General features: G+C 46.6%; 1 protein-coding gene across 1 annotated transcript in view; it reads right to left on the bottom strand.

The window, feature by feature from the left end:
* The window catches only part of SLF1 (SMC5-SMC6 complex localization factor 1), a 1,342,282-nt gene that overhangs the window by 785,826 nt on the left and 529,523 nt on the right, over positions 1–26,933 (bottom strand). Inside the window, exons 8-9 of the mRNA XM_069627641.1 lie at positions 21,737–21,895; positions 20,936–21,102 (exon numbers count right to left, since the gene is read on the bottom strand). Coding sequence (XP_069483742.1) covers positions 20,936–21,102; positions 21,737–21,895 — 326 coding nt within the window. The remainder of the gene's footprint in view (positions 1–20,935; positions 21,103–21,736; positions 21,896–26,933) is intronic.

Below are 26,933 nucleotides of genomic sequence, written 5' to 3'. Positions count from 1 at the left end.
GAGTGAGGAGGAGAGGTCAGCCCACTCAGAGAGGAAGGAGGAAATTTGACCAGGTGGCCGATAGATAGTAGCCACGGTAAGGGAATGGCTAGGAGAGAGAGAGAGTCGGCAGACAAGACATTCTAAAGAGGAGTAGGTCTGCGTAGGAGTGACAGTGGCAGGAATCCACTCAGGGAAGATAAGGGCAACACCACCCCCTGCACGGTTAGGCCTGGGCATGGAGAGGATCTTGTAACCGTCAGGTAGGAGTGTGTCAAAGCTGGTGGCAGAGCTGGCTGTGAACCATGTCTCAGTGAGACAGAGGACGTCGAGGTCCAGTTCCTCAAGGAGGTGACAGATATCAGAGGAGTGCTTGATGGCAGAGCGAGAATTTAGAGTGGCAATGTGGAGAAGGTTGCCATCCTTGAAGAACTTCCGGGGAGGGGTACAGATCAGAGGTACGCCCTGCGGAGGTGTTGAAGAAGGCGGTGAAGAAGGAGCACGAGAGGGGGCAGGGAGGGAGGGTAGAGGCAAGGTAGCCAAGGATAGAGGAGGGGGGACAGCAGGAGAGGAGAGGAAGTTGATGAGGTGTGGGAAGCGTCTATCAAAGAGGTGAAGGTTGGCCTGAGGGCCTTGGACCAAGATGGTCCCATTAGCGTAGACATTAATGATGGCCTTAGAGGAGCGGAAGGGGGCCAAGAGGACATCCCAACGGGTGCCACCATTAATGGGAGAGGAGGAGAAAGGAGAGAGCACAGAGACCATATGAAGGGTCCATAGGTCAGGCCAAGGCACGAAGAAGAGGATGTCAGTGAGAGTTTCCTTAGAGCAGGCACTAGTGTAGGTGTCAGCGATAGGGAGGCCTGGGTTGGAGACCAGGATGTCCTTTTTAAACTTTTTCATTATCTCAGAGTCACTGCTAGGGAAAATTGGCGGCGATCCAGTCACATAGAGAAGCAATGTCTGAAAATGAGGCAAGCTTTTGGGGGCTTTTCTATGTGTTCAGGGCAACCGATCAAATTGATTCTGGAGTTATACAGAGACCAAACCAAGGTGGCTACCAATTATGGGGCAGCCCTGTGGGGTATAGAGAAAGTCACCCCAGTTGAGAATCATAGAAAACCCTTTTCTAAAAAAAAATGCTTGGCTTACCAAGCAAAGCACCCAATTTTGCTACACATATTGAACTCAGAATCTCCCACATTGGTGATGAGTGGCAAATGGCTCCCCTGTCGCATTGGTTGGCGGTATGGTCGAACCCAAAATTCGCCTTAACACATATGACTATCAGAGCTCTGACCACTAGCCTGATAAGATCAATACCATGGCTAGCCTAAATTTACACATGCATTTCTCAGCTGAATGCTCAGAACCTCCAAAGTCCTTCTGCTCTCTTGCTACCGACCGTAGCACATAAATGTAGGCAATTGTTTCACTCAATCATTGTGTCAAATAGAGAAACATCTGGGCTCAGGGTCGAGTCTAATAGAAAGCATATGCTTATTTCTGGTACAGAGGGCATCCAGCCATATCTCCTGCATAGCCATAAGCCCTATGATCGTTGGGCATTGATCCGGGCACGTTTTAATTCTCTATGGCTTAGGATGAGAACAAAGAATTGGACAAACATGGAACAGTCCACAGGCCACAGCTTGCCCGTGCTGCGACTGGCCAGAGGAAGATCTTTTACATTTTGTTATGTTTTGACCAGTTTATCAGGACATAAGAAAAAGGACAATTGTACCTCTGCTTAAAAAGTCTGGTTTCAGCCAGGTCAGACCGGCTTTGATTTTTCTGTTGCTAGATGAAACTACCCCAGTAGCATGAGGTTGTTTAGAATTTTTAAGAAAAGCCTGGTATCGGGGGAACAAATTGTTTGTAAGATGAGACAGCACATGCATTTTCTTTCATCATGTTATTCTTCTGTATGAATTATGTCACCCATGAACTGCTTTTAAATCACAGTTATATATTGCAATACCTTTGTGCACTGTTTGTAACTCGGTGATGATAATACGTTTACTCTGAAAACAAATACAGAAAAGTCACTTTAAGGGAGGACAATGGTTAATGTTATATTAGCCTGGTTCAAGGTTCTATGGAGGTTTTTTTTGCAGTCTTAAGTCCAAAAACGCAACCCTAGCTAAAGGCAGTTCAGAGAGGGTTCAAAGTCTTTACAAGCAGCAGAATACAAAGAGTTCCAGAGGATTTATTCCAGTCTCTAGTGTTATAGAAGCAGCAAGTTAACAACTAACAAGGGCTTGATGAAGGGACACAAGCAGCGGCTCGAGTCAGATGGAAGAGGGGTGACCCTGGACACCTCTAGGTGCACTCCAATGCTCTGGAGCGACTTCTTAGAATCAGGTAAGCAATACCTTTTTCCCAACAGTACCTTAGGTTAAAAGAAAATGTTTGTGCTGGATGCTCTGCGATGTTGCAGCTCTGGACCCGACCTCTGGATTCCTTGAACTGATGACTGAAGGCAGGACAATGGACAGCATCTCTCAGCAGCAGTCTTGAGGGAGGACCTGTGGCACGACTCTTAGCAAATTCTTGGTTTACTCTGCAGTTTTGGCACCTTTTCTGCAGCATCAACAAAGGACACGATTCGTCCGGTCAATCTTCTTCACTTCCTGCAGTCCCATGCTCTGGGTGAGGGGGTCTGGGCGAGTTGAGTTGGATCTCTGGGGTTCAGCAAAGATTTGGACGGATTCGGCCTTTCCACGACGATGCACTCGAAATGGGCAGCAGGTATCCTGGTATTGGGGTTCTGCAGCTCTGGAACCTCCTAGGAAATCGGGAGATGGCTCAATTCAAAGTTCGTCTTGGGAATGGTTGTTCCCTCCAGCCAAAGGGAAGGCGATGTCCTCTTCGCAGCTCCTCTGTTACACAGAAAACCGGGCCAGGACAGCAGTGGTCGCTTCACAGTGCTGAAAAGTGTCTGCAAGCGTCTCTAGTAGTCTTCTTAGATTACTTCAGCTTCCAGTGGTCTACTTGCTTTTCACTCCAAAAGCCTCACCTTTTATACAGTTCCAGCAAACACTCCTCAGCAATCTCGATCTGCATTTTAACAGAAAGGGGCGTTTGGCTGTCCAATCAGGGCAGCCAGACCCCCTGTGGGAGCTGGTCCTATTCAGGCATTCTGGCAGACAAAGGACAGGGGGGTGGAAGACTCCTCCCCCACTTCCTGCCTGCTTGCCTGCCCAGACACTCTGGAGCATAGGCGGGGATACCCAAGGGTTTCCGCCTAAGGCAAAACACACACACGGACCTCCCCCTCCCAGAAAGGTAGAAAAAGGGTTAACAAAGAACAATCATGCTAGTAATGGTGACAAAAGAAGGGATGCCCCAAGTTGGTACTCGAGTACCCCTATTGTGCACTACCGGACATAGCCTGCAGTAAAATAAATTACACAATAGTTGGTATAACATGTCCACTGCCATCAGCAATAACTAGGAGATTGTCTATGTAACTAAAAAGTCACATGAGTAGAGGTATCCCATACTAGGTATCCAATTGCCACTCCACTCAAGGTGATGTGTGCCAATCTCACCGTTTTGGAAGTGATACCAAGTATCTATCAACTGTAGTTAGTAGAGGATATAGAAAAATAATCTTTAGGGGGGACCCTAAGGGTCCCCAGCAACACTGCCCTTAAGGAGCTGTGTGCTGCAGTAGTAAAAACAAAAAAGCCATTAAGAGCTGTGGAGCAGACAGACTCCATAGTATAGGTAGAATACAAAGAATAGAGTTCCAAAAGACAGAGCCCACAAGAATGAATGAGTGGAAAAGGCTCCACTAATTCAGGATTGAAAGAAAAAGGTCCAGAAGTCCAGCAAAAAAGTTCTGGGGTTCTCACTAGGAGAGAGGATGACGCATACAAATGATAAACCACCCTTACATCCTGCACATGTGAATTGAGACTCGTACGTGCGGATGCGACAGTGACTGCAGGCCCCACGGTTCCATGTGGCAATGCTGCGGGCTATGTGCTCGCAATGGCAGGTGTCCAATTACAGGTTGCTCGGCCAGACACAAGAAATAAAAAGGCTTCCTGGATCGTGGCTCAGGGCTTTTCAGCTGCCTTCAGCTTTGCTGTTACACCGGCCTTTGGCTCATGGGTTCTTCTCTAGAACCATTTAATTTTCTAACCTCTTCAAAATCGGATAGATAGTGTTTTGACTTGCCTCTGTTTTCTCTGTGTCGGCCGGGTTTTTGTTTGGACTCCTGCTCCTCACTACTGGATTCTTCTTTGGTTTGTTTGCTACTTTCTGGACTGTCTCTTGGATTTGTTTTGTCTAGAGATCTATTGTGGTTTTTCGTGGACTGCACTTGTGGAAATGTGAAAAGAATTGCCCCACGAATTATGGAACTGGAACAGTGTTTCTTTTGGTATGCACCTGGATCTGGATTTGGGATTGCTCTTAATTTCGTGGCTGAATGGATTGAGACACTTGGTTAGCATAATATGGTTTCTTGAAGACTAGCTACCCTCTTCCAGATTCTCTAGTTTTCCTGCCTTCAGATAAGATCGCTTCAGGTATTTTATGTTCATCTGCCACAGGGCTTTGCATAGTGATTGGTGTTAATCGCTGGTATTTTCCTTTTCAGCCGGAAGAGAGCCAGGCGTATGCCTCTCATACTTTTCGCCTAACTCAGCCTGAAGTGTGTGTTTATTCACTCTTCGGTGCAGTTGGAAGGAAAGCACAAACCCTGTGGGACCGCCACTGAGGGTTTCGTAAGTCACAAAGTATAACAATGATACTGATATCACTGAGTGGGGCATTGCCATTACATTCTGCTCCAAGTCTGCAGTCCGCAAAGATGGATTAAGGATACAGTGCATGGTTGCAGCTAGGTAACTGTGAAATTCAACGCTGGCATGCAATGAGCAGAATATGATCGCTGCTGTGTGTGCACATGCACACTGCAGTGATCTGAAATGGCTACCTCCATTGCAATACCTCTGCCACCATCATGACATTGCATGGATTGTCTAGTGCAGGGAAACTGAGTAAAGTCCATGAAAATGTACAAATGCTGCACAAATCAGACATTCGGTTAGTAGAGCAACACAGTTTCAGCTCACCTGCAGCGCCAGAGCATGCCGCATATAGCAGAATATGTTTTTATAATTAGCAGACAGCCAAGGCAGTTTACCTGTAACATTTACCAAATTATCTAGCCACAAAAGGAGATTGTTAATGGAATCTGTGATCTTCTAACAGGCAGGGAAATAGCCACACTACCGGGGTCTGGCAGCTGTGAAGGCATCACAAAATAAGACACAGACAGTCATAAAGTTCAAACAAAAGATAACTTAAATGTCAGGATGGTTGACAGCCTAAACTAAGGTGGGATTTCCCTACCTGTACGAAACTAAGGAAAGTCTGAGTCAAAGAGTTCAACTTAAAAGTCTGTCTGTGTCCAAAACATATCCTTGCCCTCACAGCTTCAGCTAAACAATGTGTAGAGACATCACAGTCAAAAGAAATAGTGTTCAACTCAAAGTTCTGAGCTCCCTCTAGCTCACAGCTTTCTTTCAGCTCCCCCTTCCCAAAGCACAAGAAAGTTGCAAAAGTCGTCTCACAATTACCTTTTTCCAGTTCAAGGTGTTACAGTTCAAAATCCCTCCTTGGGGTTCCCTTCCCCAAGTTTCAAGTAACAGTTAAAAACAAAAGGGGTCTTGAGGCTTTGTTCTCAAGACAACAAGTGTGGTTTATCTGCATTGGTTTCATTGATACTGTTTCACAGTATCCTTATTTTCACCATTTATTGCCCACTGGTCTAGGCGCAGTTGTTAGACCGCACAGTCCACCCATCACAGGTCACACAATCAGGATCCCGGAACTCCTCAGCCCACAGGTTCCTTGGCACTTGCTCCTATGCACCAAGTCACTCACCTTCACTTAGTTCCTTTTGTCGGTCTCTTTATGTGTGGTCTTGCACTCTAAGCCTTGTGGCCCTGCCACCATGTGTGTCACACCGCTTGCCAATTTGTGGTGGTGCTGCACTGCAGTCAATCATCAAAGTTCACTGTGTGGCTCCCTTTAATGTATTTAACTTTAGGATTTAAGTTAATTCGTAGTGCAAAATACATTTAATATGGTTTACTTTCAGTTCAGTGTTCCATGTGAACCATGTGTTCAACCGCCGTAGCTCGCCAGCGCCTACACCCATCTACACACTGTATCCCCATCTGTCCGTGATTTTTAAGGCCCCTTCTGCGCTCTACCTAAATGTATCAGACTGCCTACATTTGCACAGACATTGTACCCCCACTGTTGCCTCATTGCATTGTGCCCTATGTATTGCTGTTTCCTACCATGCCTCCTTTTGCTATGCTTCAATAGTATCAGCTGCCCACCTTAGCACCCACATTTGCGCAGACATTGTACCCCCACTGTTGCCTCCATTGCACTGTGCCCTATGTATTGCTGTTTCCTACCATGCCTCCTTTTGCTATGCTTAAATAGTATCAGCTGCCCACCTTAGCGCCCGAATTTGCGCAGGCTTTTTACCCCCATTGTTGCCTCCACTGTATTATGCCCTATATTTCGCTCTTTTTACCATGCCTCCTTTTACCATGCCTCCTTCTGCTCTGCCTAAATAGCAACAGCTGCCCACCATGCACTTTGCATTAGCTGTTATTGCAACACCTAACTTCCTTGCACACCTCAGCTGCCGCCCATATCCACTTAGTTCACGCAACGCTCATTCACACTGCACTCAAGCTCACCACATTCCTGCACCCAGAAACCTACTTGCATACTGGCCACATATCATCATATTGCCTCTCTTGCCGCACAAAGGATTCCGCCCACACCATTCCTCCCCCCCACTCAATATTGGTGGACCCTGCCCTCCACCCATCAAGCTCACTTCATCCCAAAACCCAGACATAACTTCACCCACGCCATCACTAAGTAAGCAAACCCCTACAACACCAATATCTCTATATCTAAGGAACCATAGATTAGGATCTCGTTCAATCAGGACCACATCCACTTCGCACAAGGGCCCACAGATAACACTTCATATGCCCTCTCTCACAACTACCGTGACGCCTAGAGCCTTGAAACCCAGCACCTTGCTCTCCAACAGCACAACCATAACCAAAGTAAATGACAACACCACCATACAAATCCAACTTGCACTCATTAATGCAAGATCTATGTAATCCCACGCTACAGAAATACACGATCTGATCACAGACCTAGAACTTGATGCACTAGCCATTACTGAGACCTGGCTACACGAAGCTTCCAGCCCAGCAATATGCCAATCCCTCCCACCAGGATACACCATCCTACGCCAGGACAGATCCACCCACAAAGGTGGTGGGGTTGCACTCATAGTCAAAGATACATTCAAAGCCAGACAAATTCAGTCAGCCACATAAAACAACATTGATGATCTCTCAGTAAAAATATCCCTCTCACCAAATGACACTATTACACTCCACCTAGTTTACCGCCCACCAGGCCCATTGCTAGACTTCCAACCCAACATCCTACACCTCCTGGGTAAAAACCTTAAAGCCAGCATTCGGGCCATTCTCTTAGGTGATTTCAACCTCGGATTCAACGACACAAAAGACAAACATGGAAAAACCTTAAGTCTATCCTCGATCTAGGAGGATTCATTCAAAAAGTAGACTCCCCAACTCATATTAAAGGTCACATACTTTAGTGGACCACAATTGTGGCATTGACATCAGCTCCAACACCCCTCGCCCTTGGACTGACCACCACCTCCTCCACTTCTTCATACCTGCAAAAGTAGAAACTCAAATGCCCCCCATGCCAGCCGCTATGGCCAGATCCAGAAAATTGCTCACTAAGGACATAATTCTACCCCTCCTCGAAGCATCAGCGTTAGTACGCCCACTCCCTAACAACCCTATATAATTGGTCAAGCTCTACAATACAACCCTCAGTGAATCAGTAGACAACATAGCCCCCTTAGAAAACAAAACAGCGAAAAGGATCAAACATACTAACTTGTGGTATAATCAAGACCTTCTTGATTTAAAAGCCATCAGAAAGATAGCCTTTAAAAAATGGCACTCTAGCCCATCTGGCCCCACACGTGAGGCTTACCTTACAATAGCCAAACAATACAAAACATCCATTGCCGCCGCTAAAGCAGCCGCCTACAATATCCGAATTGACAATGCAAAATCTCAATCTAAGGAATTATTTGCCATCTACAAAGAACTGAGCATCCCTCCTTCATCTACACAACAAACTGTAAAAGATGAGAAATGGTGCAACGACATCCAACATGCACTGCTCAACAAAATTGACCTACTGCAAGATAAAATCAAAGCCAACCTCAACAACATACCCACTGCCATGCTCCCAATACATAACTATCCAGAACCAGTCTTATGCATACCTCAAAACCTACAATAACCAACACCTTTTACTTTTACGCAGGTAACCATACCCGAGGTCCTTCTAATCATGAAACGCATAAAACCATCACTGTGCAAGGGTGACATCTGCCCAGTAAGTGTAGTCAAAGACTGTGCAGCAACATTAGCCCCGTTCATCACAGCCTTCATTAACGCCTCCTTCACCTCTGGCATTGTAGCCGCCTCCCTTAAGGAAGCCTGGGTCCGGCCTCTCCTGAAAAAACCTACACTAGACCCAGACTCCCCAAACAACTACAGGCCAATCGCCACGTTGAAGAGCTTGGACAAGGCAGCATACCTACAGATTCAGTCCTACCTTGAAATGCATAACATCTTAGGAAAAAGGCAATCTGGCTTTCGCCCACGGCACAGCACGGAGTCAGCTCTGCTGGACCTACAAAATCAACTTTTAGAAAACATGGACAAAGGCAAGGCTGCACTCCTCCTGCTCCTCGACCTCTCTGCAGCATTTGACCTGGTCGACCACGAGATCCTAGCTAGACACCTCAGACACTCTGCCCACTTCTCCCAAGAAGCCACCATCTGGATTACATCCTTTCTGGAAGGTCGTGCCATGAGGGTTTTCTCAGACCAGGGCTTAGCCAACCCATCCCTTATTGGGTGTGGAGTGCCACAAGGCTCGTGCACCTCTCCCACACTCTACAACCTCTTCACTCTACCACTATTCAAGGACTTGGATGGCAGCTAACCGCCTCTGTCTCAATGGGGACAAAACTGAAATCTTACTAGTTGGCCCCAAGGAGACCTTAAAAAAACTAGACACCAAATACTGTAACTTCCAAATTGAAACTGCTATAATCCCTGCTTCAACCGCAGTAAAAACTCTAGGCGTCTTCCTGGACTCCACCCTCTCCATGGACAGACAAGTTAGCTATATCTCGTCCTGAGCAGCATTCACAACTAAAATCATCAATGCCATCAAACCTCATATCTCATCCAAAAACCACCTCAATATTGCAAGAGCTACCATAGGGGCAAAATTGGACTACTGCAATGTCCTCCTCCTAGGTACTTCCTCCAAAAAATTAATAAACTACAAATATCCCAAAACAATGCCATCAGAGCCGCGCTCAGTATCCCTAAGAGAGAGCATATCTCTCAGGCTAGACAAGACGCCCACTGGCTGCCTATCAAAGAGCGCATTCTTTTCAAGGCTCTCAAAATCAACCACAAATGCCTATCACAAGCTGTACCCCCTTATCTAACCGAACGAATACACCAAGCACCTTCCACCAAACCCAAACGTGACCTATACTCGCACCAACTCATAATCCCCGCCTTTAACAGAGCCAAAGCAGGAGGCTCTAGTTTTGAAGTGCTCGCACCTAAATCATGGAATGCACTCCCGCTTAGACTTAGGAAGGAATCTTCTCTCATGGCCTTCAGAAAGGCCTTGAAGTCCATTCTTTTTAAGTAGACCATAACCTCTCAGCTGCTATGCCTTATAACCTTACCTTACTGTTTATCTACTTACCTTACTATGTACCGTATAACTACCGCCTTACTGTATAACATGTATGCCAACCAACAATGTACCCAACACGTAACTGCATGTATGTAACAACTACACTGTAACTTAACACCAAGACTTTCTCCTATGTAACCAGCACCTTAGCAAATATTCTTGTAACAGCGCCACGTTGCTTGAGGGCTGTTGTGCGCTTTATAAATGGAAATAAATAAATAAAAGAAAATAAATGTGCATTTATGCTGCTCAACTGTAAGATCTCATTCAGTTTGGTATTTAATATGCACATACTTGCTTCAAAGTTAAGTTTCCTTTTAATTTGTTATTCAATATGCATGTATTGGCTTCAAAGTTACGTTTTCATTTAGTTCGGTATTCAATATACAAGAGGACACTGGTGCTTATACTCCGCCCCCGACACTCACCGGCCTATTGTACGTCTTCCTGGTGGTTCCTGCGAATTCCTCTTAACTTCTGAACTCGGGGAAAGCCATGGCGTGAGTCCCGCTTGCCTGCAATGTTGTTCTCTCTGCACGCTGGCTCCAGGACTTCCTTGACGCAGATGGCGTCCTCTATGCACCGGGCATTCGCCTCAGCAGCTCCTGCTGCTCACACTTGAAGATGGAGGCTCCCAGAGCTGGGGAAAACACACAGCCCACTCGTTTCGGGTCCCACAAGTCCTCTGGGGCAATTTCCGGCACCCTGGCTCTGTCTCTGGTCCCACCACGGCTGCCTCCTCATAAGGGTCTCCGGATGCTCCTCTGGTCGCCCTCTTCCCTGTAGGGCTGGTCTCCTTTTATATACCTGCAGCCCCCTGACAGGTTGTAGTTGTGGATGTTGAATTATCCCTGTCTGACCACAATCAAAGGGAGATGTCTGACCCTCACAGCACTTTGCAGGCATCTTCCTGGTCCCAGTACCAGAGTGGTAAAAGAGTGTAGTCTTCATTGCTCTCAGTTGGCTTTTCTTTGGCTCAGTACTGTCAAGCGTTATATGTGGGAAAATGAGGGGATCTGGCTTTGACTAGCCCATAAAGGATGGGGGAGGGTTAGGTTAGTGTTAGAGAGAAGAACAAGTTACTCTCTTACCTGGTAACATTCTTTCGATGGGATGGTCCGACGACATATTCCATATCTATGACAGTAATCACCACAGCTGTGCTGCTTCGGAAAATCTTTCGGCGTCTGCGTCAATGACGTCGATACGCCGCCCTCGAGGACCTCCTCCGACGGCCTACGTCACTGGATGTTATAAGTAGGACGCCCGTAGCCTCAGTTGCAGTTTTTTCCCAGAACGTGTGGCACCAGTCTTCTGCCAGTCTGACCACACAAAGCCTTGCAGAAACGTAAGCTGCAATCGCATAAGAAATTCTGTAGCAGGGAAGGCAGGGAGGGAGCGATATGGAATACGTCGTCGGACCATCCCATCGAAAGAACGTTACCAGGTAAGAGAGTAACTTGTTCTTCGAGGGGATTGGGTCCTCCGACGTATTCCATATCTATGACATACTCCCAAAGCAGTACCAATGCAAGGAAGTGGGAAAAGAATTTAGAAAACTGAAATTTAGAATGCCCAATCAAATTGCGGATTAAAGGACCGCCTTGCCAAAGGCCAAATCCTGCCCCAGGATGGAATCGAGGGAGTAGTGACGTACAAAAGTATGTACCGAAGCCCAGGTGGCTGCATCACAGATGTTACGAATAGGAACACCCCTCTGTAGGGCAGTAGAGGCAGCCATACCCCTGGTAGAATGGGCCCGTAATCCGACCGGTGGGTCCTTACCCACCAAGCGGTAACACTCAGAGATAGCCAAAATAATCCAGCGAGACAAAGTCTGTTTCGTCACAGCTTGTCCCAAACGCTTTCCAGCGTAACCAATGAAGAGTTGATCGTCCACTCTGACCCGGGACATGCGTGAAATATAAAAGCTTAACGCTCTCCTAGGATCAAGCCTATGGAGCCTCTCCTCTTCCTTACCAGGATGTGGAGGAGGATAAAACGCCAGAAGAACAACCTTCTGGCCTAAATGAAAATCCGACGCCACTTTCGGAAGAAAGGAAGGACAAACTCTAAGGACAACCCTGTCATTATGGTATCAGGTAATATTATCCCCATATATATGGTCGCTGTAAATAATATCACTGGGAAAAGGTCGCAGCGATATTATATGGGTCATCATATATATGGGGACAGGGGCAAAAAAAATGTTTTAAAAAAAGTTTGGGGGCTGCGGGGGTGTCGCCACAAAAAACGGCCATTTTTCAGCGATATTTTTGCATGCCGACATTTTTGTGGCGAAATTATTACATGGAACCGTCCTTATGAAACACAGTGAAGGGTGGCTCGACTGAAAGTGCCTGTAACTCACTCATTCTGCGAGCGGAAGTGACCGCAAACAAAAATACAGTTTTAAGAGTTAACAGTTTCAAAGGGCATGAATGCAAAGGCTCAAACGGAGCACCCATCAGAAACTTGAGAACAAGGTTCAACTCCCAACCTGGCACCTGGAAAGGTGTCGGAGGGAACACATTAGTGAGCCCTTTCAGAAACTGAGAAATTAAAGAAATTTTAAAATAGGAACACTCTTCAGACGAGCGCTTAAATATGGACAGCGCCGCCAGGTAACCTTTAACGGTACCCACTTGCAGGCCCCTGTGGGCCAAAGAAAGCAAAAAAGACAGAACTACAGGAATGTCACATGAAAAAGGATCCACATTCTTAACCCTGCACCAGTCGCAGAACTTACGCCAAAGGCAACTGTACAGGGACTTTGTTGCTGGCTGTCTGGCCGAGAGCAACACCTCCATCACGTCTTCAGGGAGGTCCCAATCCTTATACCTCAACCTTTCAGAAACCAAGCTTGAAGGTTGAGGGATCTGACTTCTGGATGGAGAACCTGACCCCCCTCCCGTGAGAGCAGAAAGTCTTGGTAGGGAAGACGACGTGGATGTCAGATGGACAAGTCGAGAAGGTCCGGGTACCACGTCCTCCGGGCCCACGCCACAGGAATGAAGATCATCCGGGAACCGAACCTCTGTAACCTCCGCAGTAATTGCAGGATGACGGGGACTGGAATGACCACTCCACCACGAACGTGTCTCCTAAGGCTCCTTTCGGAGGAAATTCCCTCGAGCAGAACCTCTCGCACTTCCGGTTGACACTGGAGGCGAAAAGATCCACTTGAGGGGTCCCCCAAAGGGCGAAGATCTCCAGGAGAATCTCCTGAGCCAACTCCCACTCGTGAGAGATCACGCTCTGCCTGCTCAGAGCGCCGCCATCTCGTTTTCGTCTCCGGCCAGATGAACTGCCGAGATCGAAACTTCCTGCTGGACTGCCCAGAACCAGAGCTGCATCGCCTCCCTGCACAGAGGAAGTGACCCTGCACCCCCCTTTATGTTGAGGTAGTGCATGGCCACCGTGTTGTCTGTCAGGATCAGGACATTCTTCCCTCGCACAGTCGGCAGAAAAGACTTCAGGGCTAGCCTGACGGCGCTCAGCTCCAACAGACTGATATGAAGTCTGGACTCCGACGGAGACCAACGACTGCTGACTGTCAACTCGTTGGCATGAGCTCCGCATCCCATGAGGGATGCGTCCGTCACGATCGTCACCTTCGGCCAGGCTAGCCAAAATGGAGCCCCCTTCATCAGATGGTCTTCGATGGCCCACCACAGAAGGTCCTGGGTGACCGAGGACGGCACCTGAACAGGGTCCGACATCCTGCCGGAGGACTGAGACCACTGGAGCTTGAGTGCCCATTGCAAAGATCTCATCCGCAACCCGGCCTCTGGCACCAGAAGAATGCAGGATGCCATGAGGCCGAGCATCTCAAGAACTCGAACGCTGGGAGACTCTGGGCAAACTGAAACTTGTGCACCATCTGCTGAATGTGATGAGCCCTCACCTGGGGAGGAAAACACTGCCCCAGGGACGTGTCGAGCACTGCTCCTATGTACTGGAGCCTCTGAGTTGGTGTCAAATGGGACTTCTTTAAGTTGAGGGAGAAGCCCAGCTTGTGGAGGGAGTGGAAGGTGACTGACAGATGATTCAGGACTTGCTCGGGAGAGTGCGCCCTGATCAACCAATCGTCCAGGTAGGGGTAGACGTGAATCCCCCCTTTCCTGACGTGCGCTGCCACCACTACCATGAGCTTGGTGAAGACCCTCGGGCGGAGGTCAATCCGAACGACAGGACCCGAAACTGAAAGTGCGAGTCGCCACCCGCGAACCTCAGGTACCTCTTGTGCTTTGGATGTATCGGCACATGAAAATGAGCGTCCTTGAGGTCGAGAGACACCAGCCAGTCCAGAAGTTGAAGGGCCTGGAGGACTTGAGAGAGAGAGTAACCATCTTGAACTTGTCCTTCCTGAGGAGTTTGTTCAAACCGCGCGAGTCCATGATGGGTCTCAATCCCCCGTCTTTCTTGGAAATCAAAAAATAAGGGGTATACCATCCCTTGTTCCTCTCCGCTACAGGCACCAGTTCTATGGCGCCTTTCTCCAGCAGGGATTGAATTTCTTGCGCAAGGAGCGGATCCAGACTCTTCAAAGAGATATTCCCTGGTGGATTGTTGTGAGGCCTATGCCGGAAAGGACGACAGTAGCCGTGGGTTATGATCTCCAGAACCCACACATCTGAAGTAATGGCGCGCCACTCTGCAAGATGCTGCGCCAGCCTTCCCCCAACCGGCGAACCATGGGACATGGCCTCATGACTGGGCTGAAACGGCTGCAGCGTTGCCTGAGGGCAAAGAGGCAACTGCCTGAGCTGCCTTGACACCTCGAGTACCTTGTTTTCCACCTCTGGCACGCCCACAGAGGCCCCTTTGACTGGCAGCTCCTCTCGCTTTACCAAAGGATGAGTAATAACGAAAGGAACCTCCCCTCCATTGCAGTCCCCTAGGATGAAAAGGCGGAGGTTGTCGAACTGCAGCGCCCAACGACTTTGCTGCAGCTTTTGAGGTCTGAAACCTCTCAAGGCTCTCGTCAGCCTTGCTGCCAAAAAGATGTTCCCCGTCAAAGGGCATGCTGAGGAGCCGGACCTGCACATCAGGAGCAAACCCAGACTTCCGCAACCACGCAAACCTGCATATCACGGTGCTCGCTGCCATGGACCGGCTGACGCTATCTGCCATGTCCAAACCCGACTGAACGGCCTCAAACATGGCATCCTTGCCATCCTGAACCATGGCAAGGAAACCATCCCGTTCGTCCCCTTCGGGAATATGTTCAGCAAGCTAAGGAAACACAGTTCCACAGAGTGTGCGTGAAACGTGACAAGGCACATACGGAGTTGGCCGCCTGAAGCGCCATACCCCCTGAAGAAAACACTTTCTTCGCCCAGCCGTCAAAACGCTTGTCGTCCCTATCAGGAGGGATGGTAGGATACGACGCCTGCTTTGCCGGGGCCGTAGCCGCCTGCACCACCAAACTCTATGGAGTGGGGTGCTTGGACAAGTAGCAAGGGTCGCTACTGGCTGGGCGGTATTTTCGCAGCAAAGACTTGCCCACTGCCAGGAGACTCTCCGGAGAAGTCCAAGGCACCACCACCCTCCTCTGTAGAGCCATATGAAATGGCAGTACCGGGTCAGTTGGTGGACCAAGGTCGAGGATATCCGTAAGGTCATCTTTAAGAAACTCCGCCGGGGGAGCAGACCATCCCAAGTACTCGGTGACCCTCGACAGAAGGCACCAGTACGAGGAGTCGGCACGAGTGCCATGCTCAGGCCTGCAAAACTCCACCTCCGGAGAGGTGTCCAGCCCACTAGCATCGTGCAGGGACTGCCTCAGGTCCTCAAATTGGCTATGGCCCGAGAGAATCTCGTCTGGCACCGTATTAGGAACCATGCCATCATCAGAGCCCTCATCCACCTCTGAAAAACTCAAGATGGCGGTAAGAAGGCACAGAATGTGAACCAAAGCCATGCTTGACCTTGGCCAGAGCCTTTCTAGGGGGTTCCACCGAGCCTCGGGGTACCCCCGTCGACACAGCCTCGAAAGGCGTTGAGGGCATCGAGTGAATTGGCTTCGACGATGAACGCAGCGCCGACAGCATCAATGGCATCGACACAGGCCTCGAGGCCGGAGCCCCTACCGTGTCCTTCGACAACCTGGGGGCCGACGACTTCTATGGAGGCGGCGCTTCGAAAGAGTCCGTCGATGACCTCAGCGCCACCGGCTTCGACGTCTTCCTCGAAGACATCACAGGTTCACACGGTCTTGAGCGCGTCGAGGACCGGGACCTGGACCTGGACCGGGCATGACGAGACCAATTCCCCTTATCCGAGCGGGACCTCTCCCACGAATCGTGCAGACCACCCGAGCCCGAAGGCGTGCGAGCGTTGTCTCTCGACCGATCACGACCGACCCCACTCGGAGGCGCGGACGGACCAGTGCCCTGTGATTCGAGAACATTTTCTTCACGAAGGAAGCCCATTCCTCCGGCGTCGCCTGCTTGGTAGGGTAAGCGATGGGCGGAGTCCTCGGAAGAGGACGGGGAAGGCGACCGATAACGGCGCTTCCGGGAGTGCCTCGAAGAGGCAGAGGAGTGGCGGGACCGACTCCGGGACTGAGACCCACTGGACTTCTGACGACGACGCGGAGAGTCGCCTCTCGAATCGTCCGTGGAAAGCCCCACAGACCTCGACTTCCGTGGCTTAGACACCTTACCTACCGATAACAACTTCTTGCGATCCCGCAAGGCTTTAGCCGTGAGCGACTGGCAGTCGACACAGTCATCCGTGTCATGGGCCTCCCCGAGGCACCAGAGGCAGGCATTGTGCGAGTCCATAACCGACATCTTGGACCCACAGTCCCCGCACTTTTTAAATCCCGGATGCGGGGTGGAAGACGAGGTAGACATCCTTCACGAAGAAGAAACTTCACAAAACGAACATGTTCGAAGATCCGAGAAACAACTGAAACTCCAAAGAGTCTAGGCGCGCTGAGATTCCCGAAGCGAACATGTTCGTGGAAAAAACGGAACTGAGGCTACGGGCGGTGTGCGTCCTACTTATTACATCCAGTGACATCAGCCGTCGGAGGAGGTCCTCGAGGGCGGCGTATCGACGTCATCGATGCAGGATGCAGACGCCGAAAGATTTTCCGAAGCAGCACAGCTGTGGTGATTACTGTCATAGATATGTAATACGTCGGAGGACCCAATCCCCTCGAATTTTCATTTTAGTGCTTAATTCCTCCCACCTTAGAGTCCCCCAGCTCTTTTGCTGGACTTTAGGACTTTTTAATTTTAACCCTGGAATGAGTGAGCCCTTTTTCTCACTCTCTCATGTATTTTGATCTCATTTGGATTGTGTGTTTCCTTTGTTTTTTATAAGGTGACACAAAGCACCTTCAGTGCAGTGTCACACAAGAAATCCTTTTAGATTCCTCGTGAGGTTTAAATACCTTTTCTTTTGAGTACTACTGTTCCCAAGAATAGTAAAGTGAAATTGACATTACTTACCTTTTCTCTTTGTAGGTCCAGCAATACCCACCTTATGTGGAGTGCTGGGGGTTACTTAGTAGCCCCTTTTTCCTACTTACTCATTTTACACTTTTTATGTTACCCTCACTAATTTAAATGGCTGGTTGCAGTGGTTTAATTTTCCTACCATTGTGCTTTTCTACAGCAGGCTGAACCCTCAGCTGCAGTATGGCACCCATGGGTGACCATTGTGTCAAAATGGCCCTGGTCGTCTTTTTTCGCCATTTTCTGTTTGAGAGGTCTTTCTTGGGTTTTACTCTGCGTGCCAAACCAGGTTTGAGCCCTTTGTCCATTTTGCCTTTGGTGGGATTCAGTACTGAAACCCACCTCTGGGTCCAGTGTGTCTGGAAGGGCAGGGAGTGAGGGAGGTGCCCGAAATCCCCCCGTCCTTACTCTGCAGAGAAACCTGAATGCACCCAGTCCTGATTGGCTGGCTGTCCTAGAATGAATGGGAGAAACCTGCTTAAAAGGGGAGGATTTTGGGACTGAAGACAGTAGACCACTGGGAAGAACATACCGACGAAGAATCTGTGAACGAAGCTTGCTGCATCCGCCTGGGCCGTTGAACTTCCCGGTGAAGCCCTGCTGCTGTGCTGAAACTTCTTTTTCTGTTCCAAGAGAAGCTCCAGAAGGGACGTCTTCTTCCCTTGGGATAGTGGGACCAACTAACCGCGACACAAACTTTGCTGGAAGACCTTCCCAGACAGGCTGTGCTACTTTGCTGCTGCAGGAACCGAGTGCCAGTGGTCGAAAAATCCATAGTCGAGTGAAACATCTGTAAGCCGGCCAAAAGCTCCAAGAGTCTCCCCAGGACTCTCCAGAAGCAGGACGATCAGAGCTCCAGGAGTCTCTGCAGCTCTCACCAGAGTGCAGGACTCAAGGAGTGAAGGAAGCCCAACCAGTGTCCAAGATCCACGGTGGTGATGTTTACCGAGCACTGTAACCGCGAAATGCTGCGGATCCGAAAAGAGCCCATAGCTCCCGCCAACTATCGAATTGCTGCCACAAGAGTCATCCTCCCTCTTGTCCCCACGACTAAGGCCCAGGAACACAGGATCTGCATCGCTGCAACCAGACAGGAGCCAGTTGCACCACTCTTCTTCTAACCAAAGGTACTGTTCTGACTTTGGGGTACTTACTTCATTGTCTGTAGCTTGCTCTTCTCGGCTGAGACTTGCAGTAGCTAGTTTTCTAGAGCTGATCTCAGCTCTAACTTTCAGAAGTGTAACAGCTTGTGACCCTACAGCGATTTTTCTTCAACAAACTCTCTAACTTTGAGCAAGACCTTTACTATCTAAGAAGTGCCTCAGCTCCATAGACTTTGCTCCAATTGACTTTGGCTGTCCTGGCTCCTTGCAGACTCTTCTATTCCATTCGACTTTGATTCTTGCGGTCCCTCATAGGTGATGCATTGGTTTTAAACTAATATTGCTGGGAAAGTTTTTATCTAGACTTCATTGGAAGATTTAAAGTGCTCACATGCTATGAGAACCTGTTTAACCTTTTTCCGTCCTCTAACCTTTCCTTTCTACCAACCTCAGAATTTACAAAGTGCACAAGTGATATATAAATGAGACTACTGTCCTAGTTAGTGAAGTAACCTCAGGGTGTAGGAAGTATGTATGAAGCATCTCTAAAGAGTATCTACTTGATTTGTGTTGATTCTGAGATAGTATTTTAAAGTGTATTTGGTTGCTGCATATATTGTCCTTTTTAAAGAATGCTTATTTAAAAACGACCATTAAATAATTATTTTAACAAAAAAACTTGAATGTAAGTGTTATTTGTATACTTGTATTGGTGGATTTCATTGCTGCAGCTCTGCAGCTCACATTTACCCCTCTTCAGATAAGTCTGGCTGCTCAGTCACACTACCAATTTGTTTAGTACAGACCTATACCAATAGGTGGGTTACCAAATACCAAGAGGACAAGGGTTGTGTAGTCTCCCACAGGGTTACTACATCAATTCTTGCCTAGCAGTTGGTTGTCAATAGGAAGAGGGGGATACCATGTCTCACCTATCCCACCCTTAAGCCTTTCGCTTTTCCCCCTACCTCTGGTAATTCTGCACTGTTGATATCTCCTGTCCTTTTCTTGGTCAATGGGACATGGGGAACAATATCCCATAACTGCCTCTGGGACAGGCGTGTCTTCCTGAAAGAAAAATGTGGAATACCATGTCTTGCCTGAGAGGACCTCATTCCCAATCTTCAGGGACTCTCCACCCAGGTGATTCTCCCTCACTTCTCCACCCCTAGGGTCAGGATCCAAAAGAGCCTTTCCATGGACACCTGCGCAGAGGATCCAGGGGGGGTAGATGCGAGAACACCCTCGAGTTTCTCATACAGCTCTGAAACGCCATAGCTGCTCCCGGCATACATTTGAGCAAATATGAAATTCATAACTTCACAAAAGGCATTGTCGATTTTCAAGGTGAACATGCCATTCAACTGCACAGGGCAGAGAGACAATTTGAGAGGCACTGCTGCTACAGTGTCTCCAACCACAAGGAAATCAGTGCATATTCCTAGTAGAACCTTGCACGCCTAGATGCAGCCATCACAGGCTCATGTGAAGTGGTTGCAGGACAGATGAAGCCATCATAAACCCACACATGCTAATGAATCCATGCTGTGGAGAGGGTGCTGTTAATCGGAGGTAATATACAGTGTTCTGGTGACTCAGAGTGCAGAGGAGAGTGACAGAGAGAACTGCTGGGTATCAAAGGGCAAGGTGGATGCTGATGAGGGAATTCGGCAACTGATCAGGGGCGGCGGGTGAGTGCTGGGGATATAGGAACAGGCAGGGAGAGCTAGATATGTGGAGAGAGAAAGGGGGATGTATGAGAGGAACATATGTGGGTCTGGGCTGTCTCAAGGCAACAGCTTGTAAGACTGCCTTGGTTACTTTCTTGAGTGTCAAGAAATAGCTGCTGTGATCGGAGAAGCAGAAGCAAAACGGGAGGGGGTGGGGATTCTAGATCGGGGCTGGGTGGACAAGAGAGAGGAATGGGGACTCTGAAGAGTAGCAAGGGGTGGCAAATCTGACAGAGAGAAGGATGGCCATGGAGGAGATTTGGGGACTTTGGAAGGGTAGTGAGCATAGACTGGAAACTGCTGAAGTAGTGAGTCTCGCCTGAAACAGAAGGCATAAGAGTGCCAAAATGTTGTGCTTGTAGCACTGGTGCAGTCAGCGAACAGCCTGTACATGGGGGTGGGAAGCTCCCACTTCTGCCTCGGTAACCATAGCTGCCTGCACTACACCCTACCCATCCTCATATGCGCCACTGAACCACTTGGAACTTACTTTATATTTTATTGGTTATAGCACACTTAATACCCAGAGGTTATTAAGCACAGAGTCGAGGATCAAACCTGTGTTGCTCTGTCATCTTGCTTCCAAGGCGGTGGCCCTGAGCGATCCACAAGCAATTTAGGAAATGGGTGCAACCTCACAAAGCAAAGGTGCTGTTTTTAAAAAAAATACACATACTTTTAAAACATTAAATGGGAAGACTTATTTCCACTAACATTTTTTAAATAGATATCAGCTCGCTCTCACCTTACAAGCATCTCTAGGAAGGACCAAGTTCCCTTTTTGCAGACTGGACACTGAAGAACATCCAAGAAATAGGTCTGCATGGAGGGAGACTTCCAAGGAGGATGAAGGTGAAGTAAGCTGTAGAAGATGTCGAAAAATCTACATGAAAAGCTTAGGTTTATATTTCCCTGCAACAAACATAGAAACATAAAAAAGGAAATCAATGAATACATCAATGAAAATGTCACAGAAACAAGCAATATATAATCTATGTGCCCGTGGGATGTCTATTAATCATCTTAGTTCCATATCATCGATCATGTACATTTGCTACGTCTGCATCAAAAATAACGCACCCAAAAATACCCATTATTTTATTAATGCCAATTAAAGTCAGGGCTGCTGCAGCACGTTTCCACTCCTGCTGCTTTTCGGCAAGCCTCCCCGATGTTCCTGTCAGACATTCAAACTGAACTACACTCGTCAGTGCTCAAAAAGGTCGCTGCTCAATTGTTGCGAATCTTTCAGGGGTCTGTTCTTCAGAGTAGCAGCCGCAATAGTAGTGCTTTGAAAAGTAAAACATATATTTAAAGCCTGGTATTTTCCCGAGAAGGTGGAAAGAGCCAGCAACGTTTATGGGCAAAGTAGCCAAGGTTTCAATTCCATAACATTCTAATCCGATTTATTCAAATAGTAAAACTTACTTAAGAAATAGGCCATCAATCTTACATTTACAGGTAAAGTGCGAATGCAAACACCTGGTAAATCCCCAATATGGAGGCATGTGCTGTGGGATCTTGGCTCGAATAATGTCCTGCTTACCTGCAGCATGTGCTCCAGCAGAGTCTGAAGTAAATACACCGGAGGGGCACAATATGGCAATAGAAAATTAAGTTCCTCTATGGCTTCAATAAAGAAGCAGCCGTCCATTAGTCCTTCAATTCGATTCAAACTAACTCGCAGAGTTTCAATGTGTTTAACCTTCAGTGAAAAGAGAAATCAATTACATCGATCATACATGTATTGTGGTATACTAACTTGGCGAGCTAGCTGACCATACACATTTGTAAATAGCAAAGCAGCTCAGAATACTCAATTGAGGAGATTAAGCAGTCTAAAATTTTACTATACTGAAAACATCACTTATTAAATGGACTCTCCCCTTGCTTTAATGAGGACGAGGGCTTAAATGATACATTGACCAGTCTGTGAAAAAACTATTGGTTCCCTGAAGTATTCGGTAAAGGTTCTGGGACTAGCAGATGATCATACAGGCCACTGGGAATGCAGTGTTGCATCTAGACTGCAAATTAGCACAACACAATTGCCTTGTAAAATATTTTGGGAGTTGGGTTCCTCTTTTGTGCTTTTTCTCCAACCCACACTATAACCATTAATTTCTACTTGCATACAAGTCCCCTGGGTGTGATGGCTGTTTCTCCAATTTAGTTGTAGAACTCATTGAATAATATAACAATAGCTAGATTAGGAGATTTTAATTTGCAAGTGCATTCTTTGGATTCTTAATCACCAAGAACTCCTTATTTTAAATGCACACTAATTATTTTAAAATTACAAAATGACAATCAAGTATGGTCAGTATAAAACAGTTAATGAGATACTAATTCATTGATCTACATTGATGCAAAATATAGAATTATTATAATTAAATAAATAATGCCGCCATAGTCATACCACATAATAAAACGCTGGATAGCAGCAATATAGGGTGAAATAAGGAATAATAAGATTAATACAATATTATAAAGACATGCTCTAACTGTATTATTGAATTAACAAGAAAGATATATCAAAATAAATATATAAGCAATCAAAATAATAATTTAGAAATATACAACACTGTGGTGGGCAAAAGAAAGATTGTACCCCCATGTATGCACTACTCTGTCTCCCACTTGCTGAAGCAAGCCACCACCGGCTCCCATGTTAAATTGTGCCTTACTTTCTCTAACTGCATTTTACTATGTCACTGTGTGCAAATCCTAACCAAAGAACAAGTTACTCTCTTACCTGGTAACGTTCTTTCGATGGGATGGTCCGACGACGTATTCCATATCTATGACAGTAATCACCACAGATGTGCTGCTTCGAAAAATATCATGTCACCAGATGTTATAAGTAGGACGCACGACGCCCATAGCCTCAGTTGTAGTTTTTTCCCCAGAACGTCTGGCACCAATCTTATGCCAGTATGACCACAGAAAGCCTTGGGGAAACGTAAGCTGCAATCGCATAAGAAATTCTGTAGCGGGGTAGGCCGGGAGGGAGCGATATGGAATACGTCATCGGACCATCCCATCGAAAGAACGTTACCAGGTAAGAGAGTAACTTGTTCTTCGAGGGTATTGGGTCCTCCGACGTATTCCATATCTATGACAGACTCCCAAAGCAGTATCAACGTAAGGAGGAGGGAAATACACATTTAGAATGCCCAATCTAATTGCAGAGTAAAGGACCGCCTTGCCAAAGGCCAGATCCTGCCCCCGGATAGAATCGAGGGAGTAGTGACGTACAAAAGTATGGACCGAAGCCCAGGTGGCTGCATCACAGATGTTACGAATGGGAACACCCCTCTGCAGGTGAGGCAATAGACTAGATGGGAAACCTAGTCACACAACCGCTCTCCGTTTGTACCCAGTCTGGGTAATATATTTGAAATAACAATTCCAAATAGTTTTAGTTTGGTTCTTCTTAATTTGAGAATTGTTCATAGAAAAATGAGTTCCAAGACTTTGTTTATGTAATATATATTCTTTTATCAAAAAAATCAAAAGAATGATTACTAATCAAATCTTAGTGAGGACGCAGCTGACATGTTGCATTATGCAAGTAGACTTAAAATGCCAATGCATTTCGGAGTATAAAGCTCCTTCATCAGGGCAAGTCTGTACTTTTAGGAAACAATAACATCAACAAAAATGCATACAATGTATATAAAGCAAGAGATACATAATGATATGTAATGGTAGCATAATGATCATAAAGCGCATAGAAGAATAATGGTTACATACCCCAATGGAAGAATACGAGTCAAGGTGTAATATGTGAAAACAGAAAAAATAAAGTAAATAGAAATCAGTGTAGATTCGCGTTTACAATCATTCAATTAATGTCATGAGCTCATAGGTGGAAGAAAATTACCTCGCTTAAAGAATGGAGTCAGGCGCGTTAAACCAGGAAAGAAACAGTATCAGACGTATGTTTTCGCAAAGAACACGATCGGATGCTGGAGGGAATCCAGTGTGCGATCTGTAAAAGCGAAATCTACTTCAGTGGGTGCGGTTGTAAAGAGTAAGTACACGGAGTGTAAGAAGCCACAACCGAAGTGGTTACCTGAGTTCAAAGAATAGTGTCAGCGGTGGACGCAGCGAGCCGTGGTGCATCGCTGACTGAAAACGTTGCTAGGGAAACGGTAAGTGAAATAGGCACGTGACCGCAACCCGCTGGGCGAACCCGCGCGATGCGAAATGTAACTCAAGTGGCAGCATACTGCCGTTGGGGGCAACAATGGTGCAAGAAAAACCATTACGGGGGCTGTAGGGGCTGAGTCATGAATAATAAAAAGGAAAAAATAAAAATTGTGCATAACATAGACATAGAAAAAATACTCTCATCATATGTAAACATCCACATTATAAGTCAAACATAACCTATATAAGGCAAGTGTAATCGAACTCCATCGTATTCAAAAAGTGTTATACAGAACTATATCACCTTGGAATGAAAAAATATCAAAGCAACCATTAAAAGTGCTATACCTGATGTATCAAGACTAATAGATGTATAAAATAACATAATGAACATTCAAAACAGCATCATCAATGTATACGATCGATCTGCAGGTGGTGGTGCCAGGTGGTACCACCTTGGGTCCCAGTCGTATGACCAGGAGAAGCAGACTGGTTGGGGTAAATCATAATGTATCATATTTGTAAAATGAAACAAGCAATTAGAACAACAATCATAACCATGTGTATGTATGCTTATTGGCATATGAATCAGACAAAAAGTCTGAAACCGGTGGCATGGAAAAGTACCACCTTGGGTCCTAGTCATGTGACCAGGAGAAACAGACTTGTTGTGTTAGAACCTATGTCATGTTCAGAGAATGAAGAGACACATCCACATCAAAACAAATGCATTTCCATGGTAACAGATTGACTGCAAGTTGAAGCATTAAAGATAGCAATGATAGTTAATCTCATCATTGAGACCATTGGGATGCAAACTCCCAAGTTTATCGATCCAAAAAGTTTCTCTCTGGTTGAGGCGAAGACTCAAATCTTCATGTGGATTAATCTTGGTTAGTACTTCCAAAATCAGGAACCTGATTTGTGCCAAACCATGTCGCTTCTCACTCCAATGTCTGGCCACTGCTGAATTGGGATTTGAATTCCGGATGCACGAGCGGTGCTCATTCCATCGTACTTTAGCAGCTCTCGTGGATTGGCCGACATAATATTTACCACATGGGCACTTAATTCCATATATTATGTTCACACTGTCACAAGTGCCGAAAGACTTAAGAGGAATCTTGTTGCCTGTGCGGGGATGGTGCACAACATTTCCTTTGATCACCATGTTACAGTTAGCACAGTGTAGGCAGGGATATGTGCCCGTCCGTTGAGTGCTAGGTTCTTTAAAGGAGGTCTAGTATGAACAAGTTCATCACGAAGATTCCTACTTCTTTGATAGGCGAATACTGGTGTTTGATCAAATAGTTTCTGAACTCTCACATCATCCTTGAAAATGCCCCAGTGTTTTTTAATGGAATTCTTGATTTTATTGCTTTGAATCGAATATTTTGAAACATAGACCGGAGATTTAAGTTCTCTTTTGGATTTGGTGATATTGGTCAACAAAGTCTCACGACTGAGGGCATTCACTTTCTCAGATGCTAAATGTACTTCTGCTTGCTTATAACCCCGTGCCAGGAATTTGTCCTTCATTTCGATTTGTTGGGCTAGGCACTCTTCATGGTCACTCACAATATTTTTGACTCTCAAGAGTTGACTGTATGGAAGATTTCTCAAGAGACTGGGCTGGTGAAAGCTGAGTCGGTGTAGCAAATTGTTACGGTCAGTGGTTTTGCGGAACAGAGTTGTGCTGTAACCGCTGTTTCCCTTCTTTATTAAGACATCAAGGAATGTGATCCTATCTTTGGATATCTCACTCGTAAACTGGATACGCAGATCAATGCTATTGAGGTATTCAAAGAAATTATTAAATGTGGATTCGGTTCCTGTCCAGATTCCAAAAATGTCATTGATGTACCGTGACCATAAGTGAATATTGCTGTTCCATTCTTGATTCTTCAAAATGTGTTCTGTTTCAAATTTATACATGAAGCAATTCGCATATGATGGTGCCATGGTGGCGCCCATCGATGTACCCGATGTTTGAAGAAAAAATGTATTTTGATATTGAAAATATGAATTTTCTGCAATGAATTGAAGAAGAGCGATGATGAACTCTTTCTGAGCACGGACCTCGGGTGTTTCCAGTAAGAGCCATTCAACAGATTCAATACCTAGATCATGCGGTATGGATGTATATAGGCTCTTAACATCAATGGTAAACATCAAATGTTCGCATTGGAAAATCGAGCTATTAAGTTTTTGCAGGAAGTGTGTAGTGTCTCTGATGTAAGTGGAAGTTTTTTGTATGAGTGGCTGAAGAAAAAAGTCGATGTATATTCCCAATGGCTGATTGATGCTGTCCATGCCTGCAACAATCGGTCTCCCTGGTGGTTTAGCCTGATCCTTGTGAATCTTAGGTAAAGTGTAAAAATTGGGTATCCTGGGATGCTTGTTGTTCAGAAATTTGCGAGTGTGTTCATTTATCCAATCCAGTTCCATTGCCCTGTCGAGTATAGTTTCCAAGTTCTGTTTAATTGAGGCTGTAGGATCATGGTCAAGGGGTGCATAAACTGTTTGGTCTTGTAGTTGCCGGTTGCATTCTGCATCATAGTCAGAGGTATTCATGATCACCAGGGCTC

The sequence above is a fragment of the Ambystoma mexicanum genome, chromosome 6p (genome assembly GCF_040938575.1).
Source record: "Ambystoma mexicanum isolate Mex_15411 chromosome 6p, UKY_AmexF1_1, whole genome shotgun sequence".
In the NCBI taxonomy this organism is placed as follows: Eukaryota; Metazoa; Chordata; class Amphibia; order Caudata; family Ambystomatidae; genus Ambystoma; species Ambystoma mexicanum.
This window is presented reverse-complemented; position numbering and strand designations above follow the sequence as displayed.